This window comes from Rhinopithecus bieti, unplaced genomic scaffold (assembly GCF_001698545.2).
Source record: "Rhinopithecus bieti isolate Rb0 unplaced genomic scaffold, ASM169854v2 scaffold_43749, whole genome shotgun sequence".
Lineage (NCBI taxonomy): Eukaryota > Metazoa > Chordata > Mammalia > Primates > Cercopithecidae > Rhinopithecus > Rhinopithecus bieti.
Genome location: NW_016818380.1, coordinates 61,093 through 82,430, shown reverse-complemented (window position 1 = coordinate 82,430; position 21,338 = coordinate 61,093). Strand labels below are relative to the sequence as shown.

The following is a 21,338-nucleotide window of genomic DNA, read 5'->3' as shown; positions in this document are numbered from 1 at the left end:
TTCTCCTGCCTCAGCCTCCTAAGTAGCTGGGACTACAGGCATACACCCCACGCCCACCTAATTTTGTATTTTAGTAGAGATGGGGTTTCACCATGTTGGCCAGGATGGTCTCGATCCCTTGACCTTGTGATCTGCCTGCCTTGGCCTCCCAAAGTTCTGGGATTACAGGCGTGGGCCACTGTCCCCGGCTGTGTTTTATTAGCTTTTAAAAAGACATCTTGTGCAAAATAGTTCATGTAAACGATGGTAACCTGAAACTGAACACTAAACCCTTGATAGAAGAAAGGGCAAGCTAACAAAGGAATAGTTTCAATGTGCAGCCTCCCCACAGAACATATTCATTAAGCAAGCTTAGCAGCCAGTACATACAAAATCGTTTTTAAAAAGAAACCTGTATTGATTCTTTCTTCGTATGTAATAGATTCTTTCTTCAAAAAACCTTCACAAGAATGATGAAAAAAATGAGTGCTTTCACAATTCTCTAAAACATGTGGTTATAAGCTTAAATTTAGATTTTTGCAAGTCTTAGTTTTCAAAAGAAAGTTCCTTGGGCTTTTCTTATTCTGTGATATGTCTTTGGTATTATTTGCTTGATGATTTTTATGATAAGGCTGAGAAAAATCAGAATGCTATAGACATAAATCTAACTTGCTCTAGATTTTAGTTGATACACTTTACTGTTTTAGTCTTCTATGAACATGTAGCTCCTTCCATTGAAATTATTGACAGGATTTCAGAAAGCAATAAACAATATAAAACTTCCCTACCAACCTCAACATAATTTTAACATCATTCCCTTCCCTAATGACAATGTTAATGCAAACAGTAAACATGTAAAACAGTATTGTTAAATATACAAGAGTAAAAAAGAAGCCCAATTTAATTAACACTCTGACTGGATTCCTGTTGTCCTTCATTACCACTCCACTTATTAAATTTCATTCATAATTAAAAATTATATAATATATTCCAACTACATCATCTTGTTTTTAAATAGAAAATAACAATTACTTTAGAGCAATTACTAACGCCCACTGTTCTAATAAATGTCCGTATTTTAAGATGTCCAGAAATGAGGCATATAGACTACAAGTCTCATAAATCATATACATTCTTTTAAAAGTAAAGGCAAACATCATGAATGCAGGCAGCCCTTTGTATTCTACAGATCCCAGTGTGTTTTACAGATCTTCAACAAAGGATTTTGGCTCCTATACCAGAAATGAACACTGTTTAAAATGTTGAATTGAAGCTCATCAATTTCAAGGAGTCCTGACTAAAGCTTCTAGAAATCTAAACTTTAGCATTTTAAGGGCATAAATATTTAGATGTTCCTTCTTAAATTTTGCTGCATTTCCGTAAGTTAAGGAAAAACAGAGGAAACAGGTTGGCAAGTGCCATCTTGTGGACTCTCTGGAAAATGTTTTCACCTATTCAGCAGTACAATTCGAAAAGCAAATCATTATAAATGTTCAACACAATATTCCCAATAATCAAAATGTTTCTTTAATTTAAATTAAAAGATTAATTTTCCAGGGTCCAAACATCAATAACTGTAATAAACTGCAATTGTGGATTTGAGGTAAGATTATTCTAAATTACGTGAAGTATTTATAGCCAAACCATCACACTGGATCCCTACATTATCTTCAGGAGTTATGCCAGAGAGATATATTATGCAATGAAGCTTGAGAATCTGATATACCAAAGAAATTTTAAAAGCACCTACTCAGCAGAGAAGTTAGAATTACTCTCCTAATTTTATAATATAGCAAACATAGCTATAGAATATACCTTGCAAAAAAAAAGGGGGGGCCCTTTGTTTTTCATAACAACTAAACCAAAAAAGTTACCAATAATTCTAAAATATAGTGGAACTAATGAATACACACATCAATAGATCCACCATGTGTGTATGCCTAATAATCAAAAGTTTACAGATTAAGAGTTAAGATGCGTAGTATGTAAAGACGAAAACAAACACAAGACTAACAGGAAAGAAAATACCCCAGAGTCACAATGTTCATGATTCTCTTTAGACTTTAGAAATACAGCGGACCCTTAAACAACATGGGTTTGAACCACGTGGGTCTACCTATAAACAGATTTTGTTGCGTTTCTGCTACCCCTAAGACAGGAAGACCAACCAACCCCTCCTCTTCTTCAGCCTACTTAACATGAAGAGGACAAAGATGAAGACATTTACGACGATCCACATATCTTCAGTAAATATTTTTTCCTTATGATTTTTTTGTTGTTGTTTTGAGATGAAGTCTTACCCTGTTGCCCAGGATGGAGAGCAGTGGTGCGATCTGGGCTCACTGCAACCTCTGCCTCCCGAGTTCAAGCGATTCTCCTGCCTCAGTCTCCCACGTAGCTGGGACTACAGGCGCCCACCACCACGCCCAGCTAATTTTTTGTATTTTTAGAAGAGATGGGATTTCACCGTGTTAGCCAGGATGGTCTCCATCTACTGACATGATCTGCCCACCTCGGCCTCCCAAAGTGCTGGGATTACAGACATGAGCCACTACGCCCAGCTGATTTTATTATTTTCTTAATAACATTTTTTTCCAGCTTACTTTATTGTAAGAGTACAGTATATAATACATATAACACAAAATATGTGTTAATCAATTGTTTATGTTATTGGTAAGGCTTCCAGTCACCAGTAGGCTATTAGTAGTTAAGTTTTGGGGAAGTCAAAAATACGTGGATTTTTGACTGACTAGGTGGGGTGGGGGGCAGGGGATGATATCTGCCCTCCTAACCATCATGTTCTAGGGTAAACTCTTGTATGCTTTTATTATTTCACAGAGCATGCAAGAGGAAATATTAACATTCTAGATTTACATGGCACTGCCATATACATAGAAACTCAAATTATATTACTGTCTCTTGGTCATAATACTTTTTTTTTTTTTTTTTTTTTTTTTGAGACGGAGTATAGCTCTGTCACCCAGGCTGGAGTGCAGTGGCGCGATCTCAGCTCACTGCAACCTCCACCTCCCAGGTTCAAGCGATTCTCCTGCCTCAGCCTCCCAAGGAGCTGGGATAACAGGCGCCCGCCACCACTAATTTTTGTATTTTTGTATTAGCCCGCCACCAGCTAATTTTTGTATTTGTAGTAGAGACGGTGTTTCACTGTGTTGGCCAGGATGGTCTCAAACTCCTGACCTCATGATCCGCCTGCCTTGGCCTCCTGAAGTGCTGGGATTATATGCGTGAGCCACCACACCTGCCAAGTCATAATACTCTTTTACAGAGGTAAGTAAGGAGAAACTGCTTTTATTTCACTTTTAGATTGAAGGGAGACAAATTTTAATAACTGTTGAGACTAAATATTTAGATGATGGCAATTTTATATAGATGTGTTATCTTCTTAGACCTGGTTATCGACAGTCAGTTTTACCTTATCCAGGAAGAGGGAGATGTGAGTTTTAATTATTGTGAGTATGGTCTAAACTGAGAAAGACCAAAAAAAAAAAAAACCTCCAAAATTTTCACATGCTAAAGAACACTAACATGCCCGTACATAATGAGACTTTCCAAGTATGAGTAAAATTGGGCCATAAAAAGTGACAACAAACAAGTATTAGGTGAAGGGCATGTTTGATAAATATGTAGTCCTCCTTGAATAATGAGAATATGTCCCTTTTTAAAAGGTACAATTAACATGGGAGAAAGCACAAAATATAATGTATTGTCAACAATCTTCTCCAGACCCTGCCAATATCTCAACTGTAGAAATCTTCAACTCCCTGTCTTCCCTACCTCTCCCCTCAATTCAACTCAGCCATCATCTTTAGGATCATCTTGTCCTCCCTAGTTGCCTCATCAAAGATTCGTACCAGGTCAGTCAAGGTTCCCATTTTCACAATATTGAGTTTACAAGTGAAAAGTCATCAACTAGTGGCCTGGAGTCACTTTGATGATGCATTTTCTTTGGCCTATGCAGTGATTTTTTAAAGGCCCAAATTACCAACATTTAAAATCGGGGAATTCCTCAGCATTCCCTATCGTCTATGGTACCTGTCTGCCCACCATAAACATCTGAATTTGTGGCCCTGGTTTGTACTCTTCTTCGAACTTCCCAAACTTTTTCTTCAGTTTGCACACAGGTGGCATCCAAGATCATGTCCTATGATGTCATGGAATAGTAACTGCTTGAGGATTCTTCACCAGTGTTCTTCTTAAATGGTGCTTAATCCCAAGTCTGCTACTGGTTGATGATGTAGCAACACCTAAGTTTACACAGTATTCACCTTTATAAATTTATGTTTTGAAATGTAAAACTTTGAGAGGGCTTTCTGCTTTGCCTGCCTCTGGATGGTAGATCTGAGATTTTTGTTATAGTTGACATTTTCTTTATGGGGGAAAAAAAAAAAGAACAAATACTTGGGAAAAAATAGGTGAACTTAAGCCAAGCCTAAGTTAAGCCAAGTCTAAGTTGGCTTAAGATTTGATGGCATTTTTAATTGTCTACAACTTCCCAACTCTGTTTCAATAAAATTAGCACAGAGTGTACCGTTTTGCAAATATTGCTAATATCTTTTTCTTAGTGCTTTATTAGTGATTACTTATAATATAACAATATATTTAGTTGCCTTGAGACAACATGACAGATAATATTCTATGGCAGCTTTCTCGGCGGCTATGAATCTTCTTATCATAAGGCACTGGAAAATAAAAAGAGCCTATAAAACTCATCACTGGTTTGAGCTCTTTTAAAAAACAGACAGTATGTAAAGTGTTAATAAATACAGTATGAAATATACCAGTTCATCTCAGCATTAACAATAAATTATTTTTATAATTTGAAAAAAGGTGTATATTGCTGTAATTTAGGGAAATAGATTTGAAAGAACACAAGGGTTTAAAGTAGTTTTATTTCAGTTCACATTACCATCTGTGTGCATTAAAATTTTAAGTCAGAAAAAGTACTGCTTGATGGTATTTATTATTAAAAGCTGTCGCATTTTTTCAAAAAATAGTAGTGAAATTAATCTATTATAAAGTCTTGATCTCTCAATCTGCTAAAAGTCCTATGAACTATGTAGTTTAACTGTATTACCATAAACCTGTTTAAATCTTAAAATAAAAGATAAGGCCGGGTATGGTGGCTCACACTTGTAATTCCAGCATTTAGGGAGGCTGAGGCAGGCAGATCACAAGGTTAGGAGTTCGAGACCAGCCTGGCCAACATGGTGAAACCCCATCTCCACTAAAAATACAAAAATTAGCTGGGTGTGGTGGCGGGTGCCTGTAATCCCAGCTACTCGGGAGGCTGAGGCAGGAGAATGGCTTGAAACCGGAAGGTGGAGGTTGCAGTGAGCCGAGATCGCACAGTGCACTCCAGCCTGGGCAACCAGAGCGAAACTCCATCTCAAAAGAAAAAAAAAGATAAATACGTCAACTTTTAAAAAGTGTGCCTTGCCACCTAATAATTATGACAGCTGAAAACACATAGTAAGCAACATATTAAAGTTGCATACTAGGCTGGGCATGGTGGATCACACCTGTAATTCTAGCACTTTGAATAATTACTTTGAAGGCTCCTCCTAAGATGGGAGGAGTGCTTGAGCCCAGAAATTCGCGACCAGCCTGGACAACACAGGGAGACCCTGTCTCTACTGATAATTTAAAAATTAGCTGGGCATGTTGGCACACACCTGTGGTCTCAGCTACTTGGCAGGCTGAGGTGGGAGGATCGCCTGAGCCCAAGAGGTCAAGGCTGCAGTGAGCAGTGATCACACTACCACACTGCAGCCTGGGAAAAACAGCGAGACCCTGTCTCAAAAGAAAAAAAAAAAGAAGTTGCATGTTTATCTTAAATGTACTCTTACTAATGAAAAAAACACTATTTTGGGACAGATCTTTTACAAATTATCTAACATTAATGTAAATAACATACATCCATTTTCCTCCTTCCCCTGGTACAAACAGATAAGACCTGAAAACACTGGACTTTTCTATTAAGATTTTGATCAACTTTAACTAAAATTATTTCCAAAAAATAGTTTAAAATTGTCATAGGCCTGTTTTCCTGAAAATCAATTATTGTACTTGAATAAAAGTAAAAGAAGAAAAGTTTGGATTAGAAGACTGACATGAGAAGGCATCTTGAGCTCAATGAGGTCTCATCCCAAATGAGTAAGTTCTGGGATCTGTGTGTTCGATCACTGCTCTTTCCTTCCCATTGCTCCTGACATTGGTAGACTTGGTGTGTGTGGGGTGTGTGTGTGGTGTGTGTGTGTGCCGCACGCAAGCGCGCGCGTGTGTGAGAGAGAGCGCGCGCGAGCAAGAGCAAGAGTGCAAGGTCAGAGCGAGGGGGGGGAGGATGGAGGCTGAGGGAGAAGAGATGAAGAAATAAACACTAAAAGAGAAAGCAAGAGCTCCTCTGTCTGGAGAGACCTAGGAACAGCAGATCTTCCCCTACCCACTCCTATCCTCACCAACCTGTCTCGCCCCTGCAAGAAAGGGGCTTGTGGCTCTCCAGAGAACTGCAGAGCCATGTGTCTGGAAAATTCAAGATGACAAGCCTTTAAGTATTCTGCAAGTGTCCCTACTGTATAGCGATGTCTGTTGCCCCCTTTCTTTTTACCACTGTATTATTAATCCATCTTGTTCCTTTTCTTGTCCTTTTGAAAGAATCTATCCTTTTAACTTCAACTAAAAAAAAATGAACTGACATGCCCTGAGAAGCATTTCTCATTCCAGGAATATATAATAACTTTAAAATCTCTGGTTAACTTTTAAACATTAGGATAAAAGAAACATGAATTGCATTTTTATGGCTCTCATCTTTAATTACATATGCTGTACACATATATAATGAGCATCTTTGTAACATCCAAATCTGAGATCCAAATCTCAGAATAGTAACAAATACCATCCAAAGACTTAATAGGCAAAATCATCTTATAGGAACAACTTACAGGAGTAGCAAAGTCAATTTCATCAAAACATTTTTTTCACAATTAAATATTATAATCAGCAATAAGTGAAATGTCCTATAAACCACTGACTGCATCTTTTTCAAGGGTCATGGTTTAATATATTCCATTCTGTAAAACAATTATTAGTGTGAGCTTTTCGGTCTACTACTTAGTGACATCTATTCAGCAACCTTCAAAACACAAGCTAGTTTTTAAGTGGAGGACTAATATGCAAACGTCCTATGAACTTGGCTAACCCACCAGGGTCTGAAAGGGAGACCTGAACAAAGAAAGGCTGCCCTTCACAACTCCTTGCCATCAGCCTAGAAAGTCTAAAAGAAGAGAAAATAGCTCTCAGAGCAGAAGAACCCATCATTTTTCTTACCTTTAGCACAGTCCCTCCAGAAGGTTTCTGTTTCCAGTTGACTACTGGACCCAGGACAACATGAAAGGGGCCAGAAAATCAACCTGGATTATAACAAGGCCTGTGTTTACAGATACTGTTTAGTGTCCCTCTCCTCTGGTTTGAAAGTTAAAAGACGGATAAAGAGGTTTTTATAAAATATAACACAGTATAAATGTAACTGTAATTTCACAGGAAACTTTTGAAAAAAGATAAGCTAGCAAAAGGAACCAATCCCAGAGTAAATGATATACCTGCCCTTAGACATGAAACAATACTGCAGGGATACATGTATTTTTTTCTGTTAAAGTCTGGAAAAAAGATAATTAGTTAACAAAAACAATATTTAAGAGATCTGGAAATGTTAACTGTTGATAACTTGATTAAAGTATTATAAAGCAATAGAATAACTTTAAAAATGCTTTATATTTCTACCCTGGAAATTGTTAAGCTACAGGAACACCATGGTTTAGGGGAGATTTTTTTTCATTTAACAAATATTTTCAAGCACCTGCTATGTATGAAGCACTGTGCTAAGTTTAAGAAAGGTGAGGAATACAGAAATGAGAAAGAAATGAATCTTACATTGGAGAAACTGTCAGTCTAGAAAAGATGACAAAAATAAGATACACAACTATTATGAAAGAAATGCATTCATAAATGTTATAAGAGATTCAAAGAAAAAATGATACAGAATTCAGAACATGAAGGGACTCCTTCTGATGGGTGGCAGTGGGCAGAGTAAGACGTTGCAGAACTGAAAGGAAAGGCAGAGCCACAGAAAGAAAGAGGTATGAAAGCCATGCAAAGACCAATCTGCAAGAGTTAGCAGCTGGTTGGATATCAGAGGCAAGGAAAGAGAGGATGGAAGAATAAACACTAAGAATGTGGGGCTGGAATATGTGGCATCTGAATTGTCTATAGGAAATCCAGACAGAGATGTGGAGTGTATGGAAGGGCAGGCTGGAGATAGCTAAAGACTTGGGAATCATCCACACGGTGTTCACTGTTGAAGCCTACAAGCTTCCAAATGAGAAAAGGTCAGTTCTTGAAAAGCACTGACATAGAGGGGATCAAACAGAACAAACTGAAGCATAGGAAAGAGAGGAAAAGGAGTAGCGGCAGAACACAATGTCTAAAAAGACGAGAGGAAAAGGTTTTAAGAAGAAAGATGTAATCAAAGACATCAAATAGTGCAGAAAGAACAAATATTCAAACAAGCCACTGGATACTGGCTCCTAAAGGATAAAGCACTTCCAGTTGATCAGAAGCAAATATAAGACGACACTTGTGGCAAGATGCTCTCCTTGACCAAACTTTAGTCAGGCTTCTCCTAGGCCCTCTTCTCAACCAGGCTCCACCTTGGCCCAGGCCCCACCAGACCTACATAGCCCAGTTTTACCAAGAAGCCTGCTAAGTCGGTTTAGAGAGAATCCTTCCACCTTTGATAGCTAATCACTTTTTTTTAAAAAAAGAGACAGGGTCTGACTCTGTCACCCAGGCTGGAGTGCTCACTGAAGCCTGGGCTCAAACACCTGGGCTTAAGCAATCCTCGAGTCTCAGCCTCCTCGAATAGCTGGAACTACAGGTGTGTACCACCATGCCAGCTGTTTTTACTTTTTGTAGAGATGAAGGTCTCGCTATACTGCTCAGGCTGGTCTTGAATTCCTGGCCTCAAGCAATCCTTCTGCTTCAGCCTCCCAAACGGCTGTGATTACAGGCATGAGCCACCACCACACCTGATTCCAATCACTTGTTAGCTAATGGAATTCCTCATCCCCCTACTCTTGTTATCTGATCACACTGACATGCCCTCAGTAAGAATCCTGTTATGTCAGTTTAGCAGTAATTCCCCCCACCCTTGACGTCTCCTCTTAGTAACTGTCCATCGACCACCCCACAACCTGCTTCATGGTTATAAATTCCTGCTTGTTCTTGTTGTATTCAGAATTGAGTCCAATATCTCTCCCCTATCACAACAGTCTGGACACCTGTCATGATCATCTTAAATACAATCTTTTTTGCTGCTTTAACAAGTGTTAGAATAAGTTTTTCTTTAATAGTTGTCAATCTCTCATTTTTCACTGGAGATGAATGACATTCACGAACACCTAAAAACTAATTATTATCTGTGGCACTGTGGCTGGGAAGAGATGAAAACAGTCATGTAGAAGTGGAAGGGGAGCATACAGAGACTTCTCTTTCAATAAGTCCTTGGTAATGGGAGGAGCACCAAAAAAACACATGACAGTGCTTGAGAGGGTACCAAAGTTTAAAAAAAAAAAAAAGGCTTTACCATATGGAATGACAAATCACGGCTGCAGTCAGAGAGAAACAACCCAAGGAAGAGGAGAATCTAATGACACAAGACAGAGAAAAACAAATTCCCATGATTATTGTTTCAATCTTCTTGCACTGAATCTTTTGTAAATTGCCTCAAATTCTTCCTAGAAAACAAGAGGCACTAATAGATAAGAGAAATAAAAGGTTTTTTAATCCATTTAAAAATGTTAATGTTTAAACTGTTGTTTATATCTGCTCTTCTCACAACCATCTGAAAACTAATAGGAATGTTCATGTAGCAGACAAATTAATGAAAGATTATGTTGTTTTTATTTTCAGACCTCTAAAAGGTTAAATTAGCCATTTTCATACTGAATTCATATTCAATTTGATTATGAATTCCCTACTGTGAGGGTAAAACATGAACAAACCAAGCTAATTTATGTACAATCCCTTTGTACTATTGAAATGAAAATGAACAATAGTTTAATGAAGTGGAATTTGTTATCTAATTATGCCAAATAATTTAGAAACATCTGCTGGTGGTTAGTAATATTATAGTTAAACCTCATGGAATTTGATCCAGAGAGATTTCTATTTTATTCAAGCTTTTGTGAGCTTACAGTTGGGGAATCCATATTAGAATACAGAGAACCAAGGGATGACAGAATGACACATTTACTGAATTTTTAAAAATGCAGAGAAAATGATGAAAGGAAAATGGGGGGTCCATGTCATATGGATCTGGGCCATACAGTTAACTCCCAAATTTAATAAATACAGTAGACTCCATAACATGCAACATTTATTGAGTAGCTGGTAGGCAGCAGACACTGTAACGGTTGTTAAATATACAAAGAAAAAACCTATAGCTTTCCCATTAGGGAACTTCATCCAATGGGGAGACAGGAGTCTATAAAGTACTATGTTACCACATAATAAGTGCTAGGGCAGAGATGTGTAGTATAGGGCACTCTGGATGCAGAAAAGGGATAACTCACAAATGAAGGCCAGGTAGAAGAGATGATTATTCAAGCTGAGTTTTGCAAGATGTGTAGAGGTGACAGCAAAGAAGGGATAGGGACATGATGGTGCCAAAGGCTCATTAAGTAAATTTTTTTCTGGAAAGTAGTCCAGTATGGCTGAAGCACAGTTTCTAAGCGGGAGACAGTGAGAGATGAAGTCAGACAAGGAATCAAGGGTCCTATCTTGATAGTCTTACACACAACCTAGGGAATTTGGACTTAATGGTGACAAGGAACCACTGGAGGATTTTAAGTAGGGAAGTAAATTGTAAACTAACCAATTTCTAAGAGGCAGGTTTAAGTTTCCGATTACAGACTCTCATATAATAAGCAAGGGTAATGTAAAATAATAAAGGAGGAAAAAACATAAAAATAAATGTTTAAATTGATTGAAGGTTATTCACAAGTTACATATACACAGTCACAGTATTGTTATATGTTTATTCTTTCTTTCTTCGTTTATTCACTTAACTTAGATTGTGTACCTATTATGTGCCAAACATTGAGTTTACAGTCCTTGATACATTTTAAGTGTTATGAGGCCAGGCATATAACTGATTACAGAAATCCTTATCCAAGGTTTCACTTTTCATGCTTTCAATTACACACAGTCAACTGCAATCTGAAAATATTAAATGAACAACTCCAGAAAATAAGCAATTCACAAGTTTTTACATTGCATGCTGTTCTGAGCAGCATGATGAAGTCTTACACTACACAGCTCCATCCCACCAAGCAGCAGTCCCCAACCTTTCTGGCACCAGTGACCGGTTCTGCTTTCGTGGAGGACAATTTTTCCATGGACAGTGGCGGTATGGGGGCATGCAGAGGGAATGTTTCGGGATGCAACTGTTCCACCTCAGATCAACAGGCATTAGATTCTCGTAAGGAGTGTGCAACCTAGATCCCTCACATGAGCAGTTCACAACAGGGCTCACACTCCTGTGAGAATCTAATGCCACTGCTGATCTGACGGGGTGGAGCGCAGGTGGTAATGCTCACTCACTTGCTGCTCACCTCCTGCTGTGTGGCCCAGTTCCTAAAAGGCCACCAACCAGCACCAGTCCATGGCCTGGGGGTGAGGACCCCTGCTGCCAAGGATGTGAGTAATTCCTTTGTCCAGGATATCCACTCTGTAGACACTACCTGCTTGTAAGTCACTTAGCAGCCATTTTAGCAGTACCACAGTGCTTATGCTCAAATAACCTTTATTTTACTTAACAGTGGCCCCAAAGTACAAGAGTAGCAATGCTGGCATACTATTATAATTGTTCTATTTGATTGTTAGTTACTGTTAATCTCTTACTGTACCTAATTTATAAATTAAAATTTTACCATCCTATGTTTGTATAGGAAAAAACATAGTAGATAATAGGGTTCTGTAGTATCCAGTTTCAGGCATCCACTGAGGCTCTTGAAATGTATCCGCTGAGGATAAGGGGAGACTACTGTATTGTCTGGGTTACCTCCCAAAGGAGAAGTAAGCATTGCCTGTTGAACAGGGTATTGTTTACATTTTCAGAGAGTACCGGAAAGTGTCACAATGGCCAGCACTATCACAGAAATCTACTTGATCTTCACTGTAAGGCCCCTGAACCAGGTCTGCAATGGCACATGGCACTTATTCAGCCACACACACAAAGTAGAAATATTACAAAACCATTTTTTCAAGTGAGTCAACAGACTTGTTAAATGGAGAAATTGTTCTGGTATCTTCAATCTTTGTTAATATTTACAATAACAACATTGGTGACAATAAGAGCTACTATGTATCTTCAACCACTGTGCTAAAAACCCTATAAAATAATCTCATTTATTCCTGCGCAGATGGGATAAGGGAATAGTCCCTGTTTACCTATCAAGAAATTGAGACTAGAACATATAGCTGACCCTTGGCAGAGAAAGGATTAAACATAGCTCACTTACTGCCAAATCCAAGCTCTTTCCACTACACTACATGCTACAAAAGTACCATCCTCCATTAACCTCCCATCTTACTCAGTAAAATCTCAAGTCCTTACCAGGCCCTGGGGGATACATCTCAGTACTCTCTATCCCCCAGTTGCCTCTCTCCTCATCTCCTCCAGCTTTCCCCTTACTGACTCCACTCCAGCCACACTAGCCCTTCTGTTCCTCAAAACTACTCAGCACATCCTTGCTTCGAAGCCTGCTCCATGAGGCAATTTCCCAATTTAACATAACGGGTTTCTCACTTCTTTCAAGCCTGCTCAAAATTCACCTGTCTGTGAGGCCTACTCCCCGTCCCCCTACATTGTGAGACAGGTAACCCCTTACCCCTCACTCTCCTCTATTTTTCTTCAAAGCATTTGCCACCTGGCACACTATACATATTTTATTGTCTGTCTCCCTCCACAGCAAATATAAATTCCTTGATGGCAGGAACGAATACGTACTTGGCACATATTAGGCACTCACTAGATATTCATCAGATAGATGGATAAACAAATCACAAAATAGGAAAACACATCCCAAGCCTCAAAGCTACTCCTTGGCAAAATTACAGAAGAGTACTCTTCTAGTTTCTACACCCTTCTCTCACTTAATGGTATCATCCACTCCTTCCCCAGACCTTGAATGTCCTCTGCTTTTTCATGCACTTTTGCTTATGACATCACCTCCTACAAACCTTCTCAGGAAAGCCCCACCATCTACAACTTCTGCTTTCTCTTACAGTATAATTCCCTCAATCAAAATGCCTGCTCTATGTTCTTACTACTTGAAGACTGCCCATCCATAAACTGAAATAATTCTTTCATGCTAAAAGAACGTATTTATCTATATTTAGCATGTAATTCCTCATAGGTAATATGCTAAAAATCATGCTTAATAGTGTAAATTTCACTTACCATGGGAGGTCTGCAGGAAAAGATATTTCAGTCAAACAGATGTTTCCATATCCCTCAAATGGACATCCACACCACTCACCTGCTCCCTGTCCGACCTAGCATCGACTACTTCAAACCCTAAAATCATCTTTACCAGAGTAACTTCACAGCCATTAAAGAGCTAGAAAACAATAGCAAAGTTCTATATAAAAGATACAAAAGGCCGGGCGTGGTGACTCACATCTGTAATCCCAGCACTTTGGGAGACTGAGGCGGGAGGATCATGAGGTCAGGAGTTCGAGACCAGCCTGGCCAACAAAAATTAGCTGGGTGTGGTAGTCCCAGCTACTCGGGAGGCTGACGCAGAAGAACTGCTTGAATCCGAGAGGCAGAGGTTGCAGTGGTTGCAGTGAGCTGAGACCATGCCATTCCACTCCAACCTGGGTGACAGTAAGACTCTGTCTCGGGGGCAAAAAAAAAAAAAAAAGATACAAGATAGGGCCAGGCACAGTGGTCCACATCTATAATCCCAGCACTTTGGAGGGCCAAGATGGGCGGATCACCTGAAGTCAGGAGTTCAAGACTACCTGGCCAACATGGTGAAACCCTGTCTCTACTAAATATACAAAAATTAGCCAGGCGTGGTGGCACACGCCTGTGGTCCCAGCTACTCAGAAGAAGGCTGAGGCAGGAGAATTGCTTGAACCTGGGAGGCGGAGGTTGCAGTGATCTGAAATTGCGCCACTGCACTGCAGCCTGGGTGACAGAGTGAGACTCCGTCTCAAAAAAAAAAAAAAAAAAAAAAAAGATACAAGATTAAAAAAAAAAACAAAAAACACATAGTTTAAGAGCTGAAGATATGACAGAAATGGGAAAAATCAGGAAGAATTTGCAGTTTTAAAAGCCTCAAAGACTCATTCAGTTTTGAAATGTCAAGTCTGTGGTCACAAAAATCTATTCAAGGAGAGATATGTCTGACACATCCCTGTGCTTGCCTTACACCACGGAACACATGCAATCCAAAGGAATCGAAAGGTCAAAGTCAGAGTAGAAAGAGAAAGGAACCACTCTCAGTGCAGCTGGATAAAAAACAGAGGTGGCTCTATGGCAGGCCACTGAGCAGCTGGTGACATGCTGGCCTGACTCATCTTCCCTTCTCCCCCATTCTCTCAACTGTGGGTATTGGCTCTTCCCAAGAAGTGCTTACTTTTCTAAATGTAAAATAGGTAGGAACAGTTTTACCTATCTATTTTTAATTTTATTTTTTGTTCTTTGAGGAAGAAAAGTAAAAAAAATTCTAAAAATTCAAAAAGCTCTTAAAGGTTCTTGGATATAAAACCATTCTTTTCTTCTATTTAATCTTTATTTTTAAAGCTCAGGTGGTTTTTTAAATTAATATATCTCAGCCTTACTGAGATATATTCCCACACCATAAAATTCACCCTCTTAAAGTACACAATGTAGTGGTTTCTAGTGTATTCACAAACTATCTATTCTTTTAAAATAAGCAGCCAAATTAGGAATATACATTTATAACTTTGTCAGGCTTTTTTTTCTATTCAATATGACTTTTCAATGTAAATATGGTCATACTGTATCCTCTTTCCTTAGTTTTGTCCTATCCTATTTTTAAGGATAGTAGGATTATATTAATAAAAAAATCAAAGTTCATAGAAATTATTTTCTATGTAAGAATGACTTATGGCTGGTAATTTGGTTATAAGGCCAGGCTCAAGGACTTGTCCTGAATTGAGTTTGCACAGAAAGTTCTGCGATTTCATTTAGTTTACATATTTCACATAAATAAAGTCTTCTAAAGATGCTGTAACTAATACTTTCTGTAAGACTGAGAAAACATCAATTGCCCATAGAAAAGGACCTTATCTTTATCCGAGGGGCTCTGAGAAACGCTACACCCTCACCAGCCCCAGCAAGGTACTCTGTCATGGCTGCTCTCAAGATGATGGTAAATTCCCAGGTTAAAACAATCTTATGAAAAATCTACAACTTATTATACTAATGTCATTCCTTTAATACTATTATTATAACATATAAAACATGACCAAACAGTATTTTTCTGCCTCACTATTTTATGATTGCTTTAAATTAGTATAAAACATGTATTCTCAATGAGTTGCGGAGATGGAGAGTTGGGGCAAAAAAAGTACTGTATATTATGAAGAAAGCAGATATATCTACAGTATATAAAGAGATACATGGTATATTTCTGGTATTAAATTTTCATGGGGAGAACAATTAGAAAACAGGCCTAAAAGGCTGGGAGGGGGAGGATTTTTTAAAAGGTTGAGAAAAAGTAATCTAAAAGAAACTAAAACTTTTATTGAAAATATGTCAAATTTGTACAATTATACATATCACTATTTTCTATGTTCAAAAATTAGGCTGCTTATAGGATGGTTATCTGCAGAATAACCGTGTGACTCAAAAGACTGTGACTCAAAAGACTGCAGCACCAATATTCCTTGTACATAGATGGTGACTATCAGAGTTATAACAACCATAATTATTTTATTGTTCTTACATTGTACCAGCGCTCCACACATTAAAAGACAAATTTTAAAGCTAAAATATTAGAACCACAGGCATGCATCACCACACCTGGCTAATTTTTCTTTTTTTTTTTTTATTGAGATGGAGTCTCGCTCTGTTGCCCAGGCTAGAGTGCAGTGATGTGATCTCAGCTCACTGCAACCTCTACCTCCTGGGGTTCAAGCTATTCTCCCGCCTCAGCCTCCCACGTAACTGGAACTACAAGCATGTGCCACCACGCCAGGCTAATTTTTGTAATTTTAGTAGAGACATGGTTTTGCTATGGTAGCCAGGTTGGTCTTGAACTCCTGGCCTCAAGTGATCACCCACCTTAGCCTCCCAAAGTACTGTGATTACAGGCGTGAGCCACCACACCCGGCCTGATTTTTTTGTTGTTGTTGTTGTTTTTGAGACAAAGTCTCTCTGTGTCTCCCAGGCCGGAGTGCAGTGGCGCGATCTTGGCTCACTGTAACCTCTGCCTCCTGGGGTTCAAGGGATTCTCCTACATCAGCCTCCCAAGTAGCTAGGACTACAGACACCCACCACCATACCTGGCTAATTTTTGTATTTTTAGTAAAGGTTGGGTTTCACCATGTTGGCCAGGCTGGTCTTGAACTCCTGACCTCAAATGATCCACCCACTTCAGCCTCCCAAAACGCTGAGATTACAGGTGTGAACCACCGCACCCAGCCTTTTTTATTATTATTATTATTTGTAGAGATGGTATCTCCCTATGTTGTTCAGGCTGGTCTCAAACTCCTGAGCTCAAGTGATCCTCCAGCCTCGGCCCCTCAAAGTGCCAGGAGGCATGGGCCACCCATTACAGACGTGAGCCACTATGCCCAGCTGGGTTTTCTTATTTTTACTCTTTAGAGACAGGGTCTTGCTATGTTGTCCAGACTGGAGTGCAGTGGCTACTCACAGGCACGATAATAGTGCAACCACAGTCTTAAACTTCTGAACTCAAGCAATTCTCTTGCCTCAACCTCCTGAGTTGTGCAACTACAGGCACATTGCCACCATGTCTGACTAAAATATTAAGTTTTGACACCAGTGTGAGAAGGAACATGGAGAAAAATTTTAATAATGATTATTTAAATGACAGCTGAAAAGAATATATTCTGAAAAAGGCAGATGAGCTCACACCACTGGGCCACCCTCTCATATTCTTTGGATAACTGAAAAATAAAAATGTCAGCAGATAGTATAGTTGAGTGGAAATTTCCTATAAAATTAGCTTTCAGTCAAATAAAGCATACTGAAAATGTTCAATTGACTTGTCTTTTAAAAAATACATTTTAATTTCAGGACACTCATATGGGAAATCAGAAGATTTCCTAACTACATCACAAAGGATATGCCATTGCTATTTAACTGCTCCAAAAGATGTCCATAGGAAGGTTTGTCAGGCAGACAATGCTGAATAAAGTGAGATAATGAAAAGGTTTCCATGGCAGAAGGGTCTGAGGAAAGATGGTATAAAATTACAGCAAAATCGTAAGTATTATTAGAAGTGATCCATGGTAGTAAGGATGGTGACTAACTGGTAACAAGAATAGAAAAATTAGAGGCAAGGAGGGTGAGCAGCAACGCTAGAGGTGACTCTACCCAGATCGAGGAGCATTATTCAAGGTTCAGCCAGCCCAGCGGATGGTAACTGAGTTCCCAATCTCATCAGTTGGTCTGGGCTATAAACCACAGCCCCATTAAGCTATAAATGACAGAAATTCCTGCCAAGGCAAGAGCTGGCAGAATGCTTATTCACCCAGCTCTGCCAACTAAGACTCTATTGGTGTGGCCAATCAGGACATTTTGCCAGGTACACCAGCTACAAATTCCCACATTCAAGGATCTGAGACTTTCCTTTTAAACCAGTAATTACTAGAAAACATGTGCTCTCTACCAAGGAAGTTCTCACAAAGCCTGTATGGAATTAGTTAATAGTTAAGTGCCACTCACTATATGGAATTAGGTAATTAGTGAATTAGGTGCATTTGCTATAGTTCTAGAAAAGACTCTGGAGTGCCACTAGAGGACCATGTCTCTTGTACATTGTGACAGATGTTTGCTGAACAAATGAGCAGGGTGAGTGAGCAGAGTCTGTAATACATTTGGATAATTTTTGAAATTGGGGGATTTAAAAACTGTATCGAAGCTGAGTTCATATGTGAGTTCATTTGAAAGGAGAAGAAAAATGGGTGCAAATCCTTAAGCTTTAAAAAATGCACATTTTCAATTCCCAAATGAGACTGTAAAATCATTCAAGATTGGGGTCTGGTTCTTCTATCCCAAAATAAAACAAATATGCATTAAAAATATCATTTTAAGCAGCAAAGGTGATTAACAGTGAGGATGAGAGATAAGACAGTCTTAGCCATTCAGCTTAATTTAACAAGTATTTGAGTTCCTATAATACACTTAACAAGTGAAAAAAATTAAATGTATGCAAATGCAAAATCAGGTAATGTTAGAGGTTCCACTTCTTAAAACTAAGTCACCAACTCCCTATAAAAAGATCATTTCTAAATTTATAAAAAGCCTGAAAGAAAATGTAAAACACAAAGCTAATAACTAGTCTAGACTCTACTGCTAGACTGGGCTAACTCATCAACCAAGATAGAAAAGATAGGGCCCTGACAATGGTTACCCTGGGGAGCCTCAGGTATAAACTCTGCTGAGCTCTGACAAATTCCGTTGATCTGGTTAGGTCCCTGCCTCTAACTCTTTTCACTACCATCTCACAGAACTTTATTGCTCCATTGCTCTTCTGTTCTAAGTCATTAAGAGTAAATATAAAGGGACATGAGGCACTTCTAAGACCAACTAGTTGAAGGTAGTAAAATCTAAAATAAAATCCATTTCTTCTAACCCATGGGTATGTCTCTCAACATACACAAAAAGTTATTTTGAATTGGGCAAGTTTGACCCAATCTCCTAGTATTTATCTTTAATACAACAGTTCTCAAACTTGAGTGAGTGTAAGAATCACAAAGGGAGTCACTTTAAAATCCCCTTCCCCCATGTCTTTGGGCAAAAGAAACTACATTTTTAACAGACATCCCAGATGACTGATGAGTGGTGTACAATCACTTTTAAAAAGAGCTGCTGCTCTATCACTACTTACCAAATAGCCTCTGCATTCAAGAGTGGTTTGTTTTATAACACAGAAACGTTCACACTGTAACAAACTGGATTTTGTGAAGTGAATTCTATTTTCCCACAAGTAGACTTTAACACTTTAAACATAACATTATTCATTTTCAAGGCTGGGAGTGATTTCTTATACTTTCTTCTATAGGCCACATTCCATACTTTTCCCTTCCTCATCTTCACCTCAGTGGTGAAAGATTTAGAATTTAGAAATCCTTTAAAAGAGCATTTTTCACCCCAATTTATCTTTTTTATTCATCAGGAAAGCCAGTATTTGAAAAGTTGACTTGTAAACCTTACTTCTGAAACCAAACCTTGAAAATGCTGAGTATCTCTTTAGGAAACGAAATTTTGTACCAAAAGTTCCACATTTAAGGAAAATGCTGCTATTAAATAATGCTTAGATACAAGGTACTAAGAAGCAGCGAGAATTTTACTATTTTTCAGAAAAAGAAGAAACTTTTTTTAAGTACCTATGGAGGATCATCACCAAGTAAGAAATGTCACTTCTAGTAACGTACTTGGGCACAGTAAACACAGTCCCAGAGTGAAGCCTGGTGAAGTGAATTCTAGGCTCAGTTTTGCCACAAAAGAGCCTTGTGACCTTGGGAAACAACCTCTCTGGATCTAAGTTTAATTTATAAAATAAGATAGTTAAATAAAAGTAACATTTTGATTCCAGCAGCTTAATTCACTGGGAGGTATTTACATCAAAAAGCATTTGAGGTATGTAACACATCTAACGTGCTTGAATCAAATGACATAATTAAAACTGAACTGGAAACTTGATATTGTGAATAACTTACTGAGGCTGTTCTTGTAGCTATCAGTTACATATCATTGTACTTTGCTTCTTCGAAAAAGCTGAATACTTTGAACGTCTAAATGTTCATATATTGAGTTTTCTTAAAGTCAGGTACGTATGTACCATAGTCTAGTTTTGTAAAAGGAAAGAATGTATCTTTTCAGTCCTTTTTCCCAACCCACTGTCATTGCAGACTGAGAAAAAAACACCCTGAAGTCTTAAACACTAAAAGCAACAGTGTTGCAGTAATTACACCACAAAAATAACATTTCTTTCTTAATGAATACTCAGTCTCCTGAGATTACAGTTACCTTCCGGTAACCAACTTTCTTCTGTCTGCTCTCAGTCGTTAGCGCAAACATTTTCAATTTTAACCTATATTCAGTTCACAAATCATACTTATTTCCAACGGAATATACTGAGTCCAAAAAAAAAATTCCCCAATAGTCCAACAGGAAGCAACACATGCATTTGGCAATTCCAAGGAGGCTGGGGATGCACAGATACCTCGTTCAAAATAAATAAACTTTCCAAGGACCTTTATTTACCGACGGGAAAGGGAGGTTTGAAAACAACCGGTTAACTTCACTCCCAAGTTGGCATCTTAAAGAACCGTTGAGCGTTTGCAAAACACCCAGGACCTCTGAGCCTCCCAGCCGAGAACTGGCCAAGGGAGCACACGCCCATCGGCCCTGCCTGGAGAGGAAACAATGGGAGAAGCGCGAGGGAGCGAGCCGGCGCCCCGGGCGCCCCAACTCTGCGGCCCCGGCCCGCTCCGACCCCACGCGCCGCGCCCCTCCCCGGGCGCCCAGGCCCCCCAGGTCCCCGCCCCCGAGCCCCGAGAAGCGGCCCACCTGCGGCGGCGCGGGGAGACAGCTGCACTTACCAAACAGGGTCAGGGCCATTGTAAAGACGCTCGCCGCCTGCTCGCCGCCGCCCGCCGAGTCCACGCGCTCCTCCCAGGAGGGCTAGGGATCACCTCATCGGCCCGCCGCACCCACACCTCGGAGGGAGTGGGGTGCCCGATGGGGCGTGCTGGGGGCGCCCGGGGAGGCTGCAGGCCGGGACGCGGGGGACCGCTGCAAGAAAAAGTTATTCACGCGTTATTGTCGGGCGCACCGGGCCCAGGGAGCCCCGCTAGCTCTCCTCGAGCCGGCACTTGTCGCTGCTATCAGGCGCGGAGCGTGCGCGCGGGAGGAGGTACCTGCGAGGCGGGAGGCTTGGCCGCGCGCAGTGGCAGGCGGAGAGGCGGCGCCGCAGTGGCGGCGGCGGCGGCGGCGGCGGCGGCGACAGGGAGAGCAGCAGCCTCGCACAGCCCCGGCGGGGCGCGCTCACTCC

General features: G+C 39.8%; 1 protein-coding gene across 3 annotated transcripts in view; it reads right to left on the bottom strand.

Moving 5' to 3' along the window:
- Positions 1–21,306, bottom strand: part of CHN1 (chimerin 1) — a 214,678-nt gene extending 193,372 nt beyond the window's left edge. For 2 of the 3 annotated variants that reach the window (XM_017856961.1, XM_017856960.1), the window contains exon 1: positions 20,887–21,218. In XM_017856961.1, coding sequence (XP_017712450.1) covers positions 20,887–20,905 — 19 coding nt within the window. In that variant the 5' untranslated portion in view covers positions 20,906–21,218. Of the gene's footprint in view, positions 1–20,886 lie in introns of all 3 variants that reach the window. The other variant, XM_017856959.1, reaches the window with a different exon arrangement.
- Between the last annotated feature and the right edge of the window lie 32 nt (positions 21,307–21,338).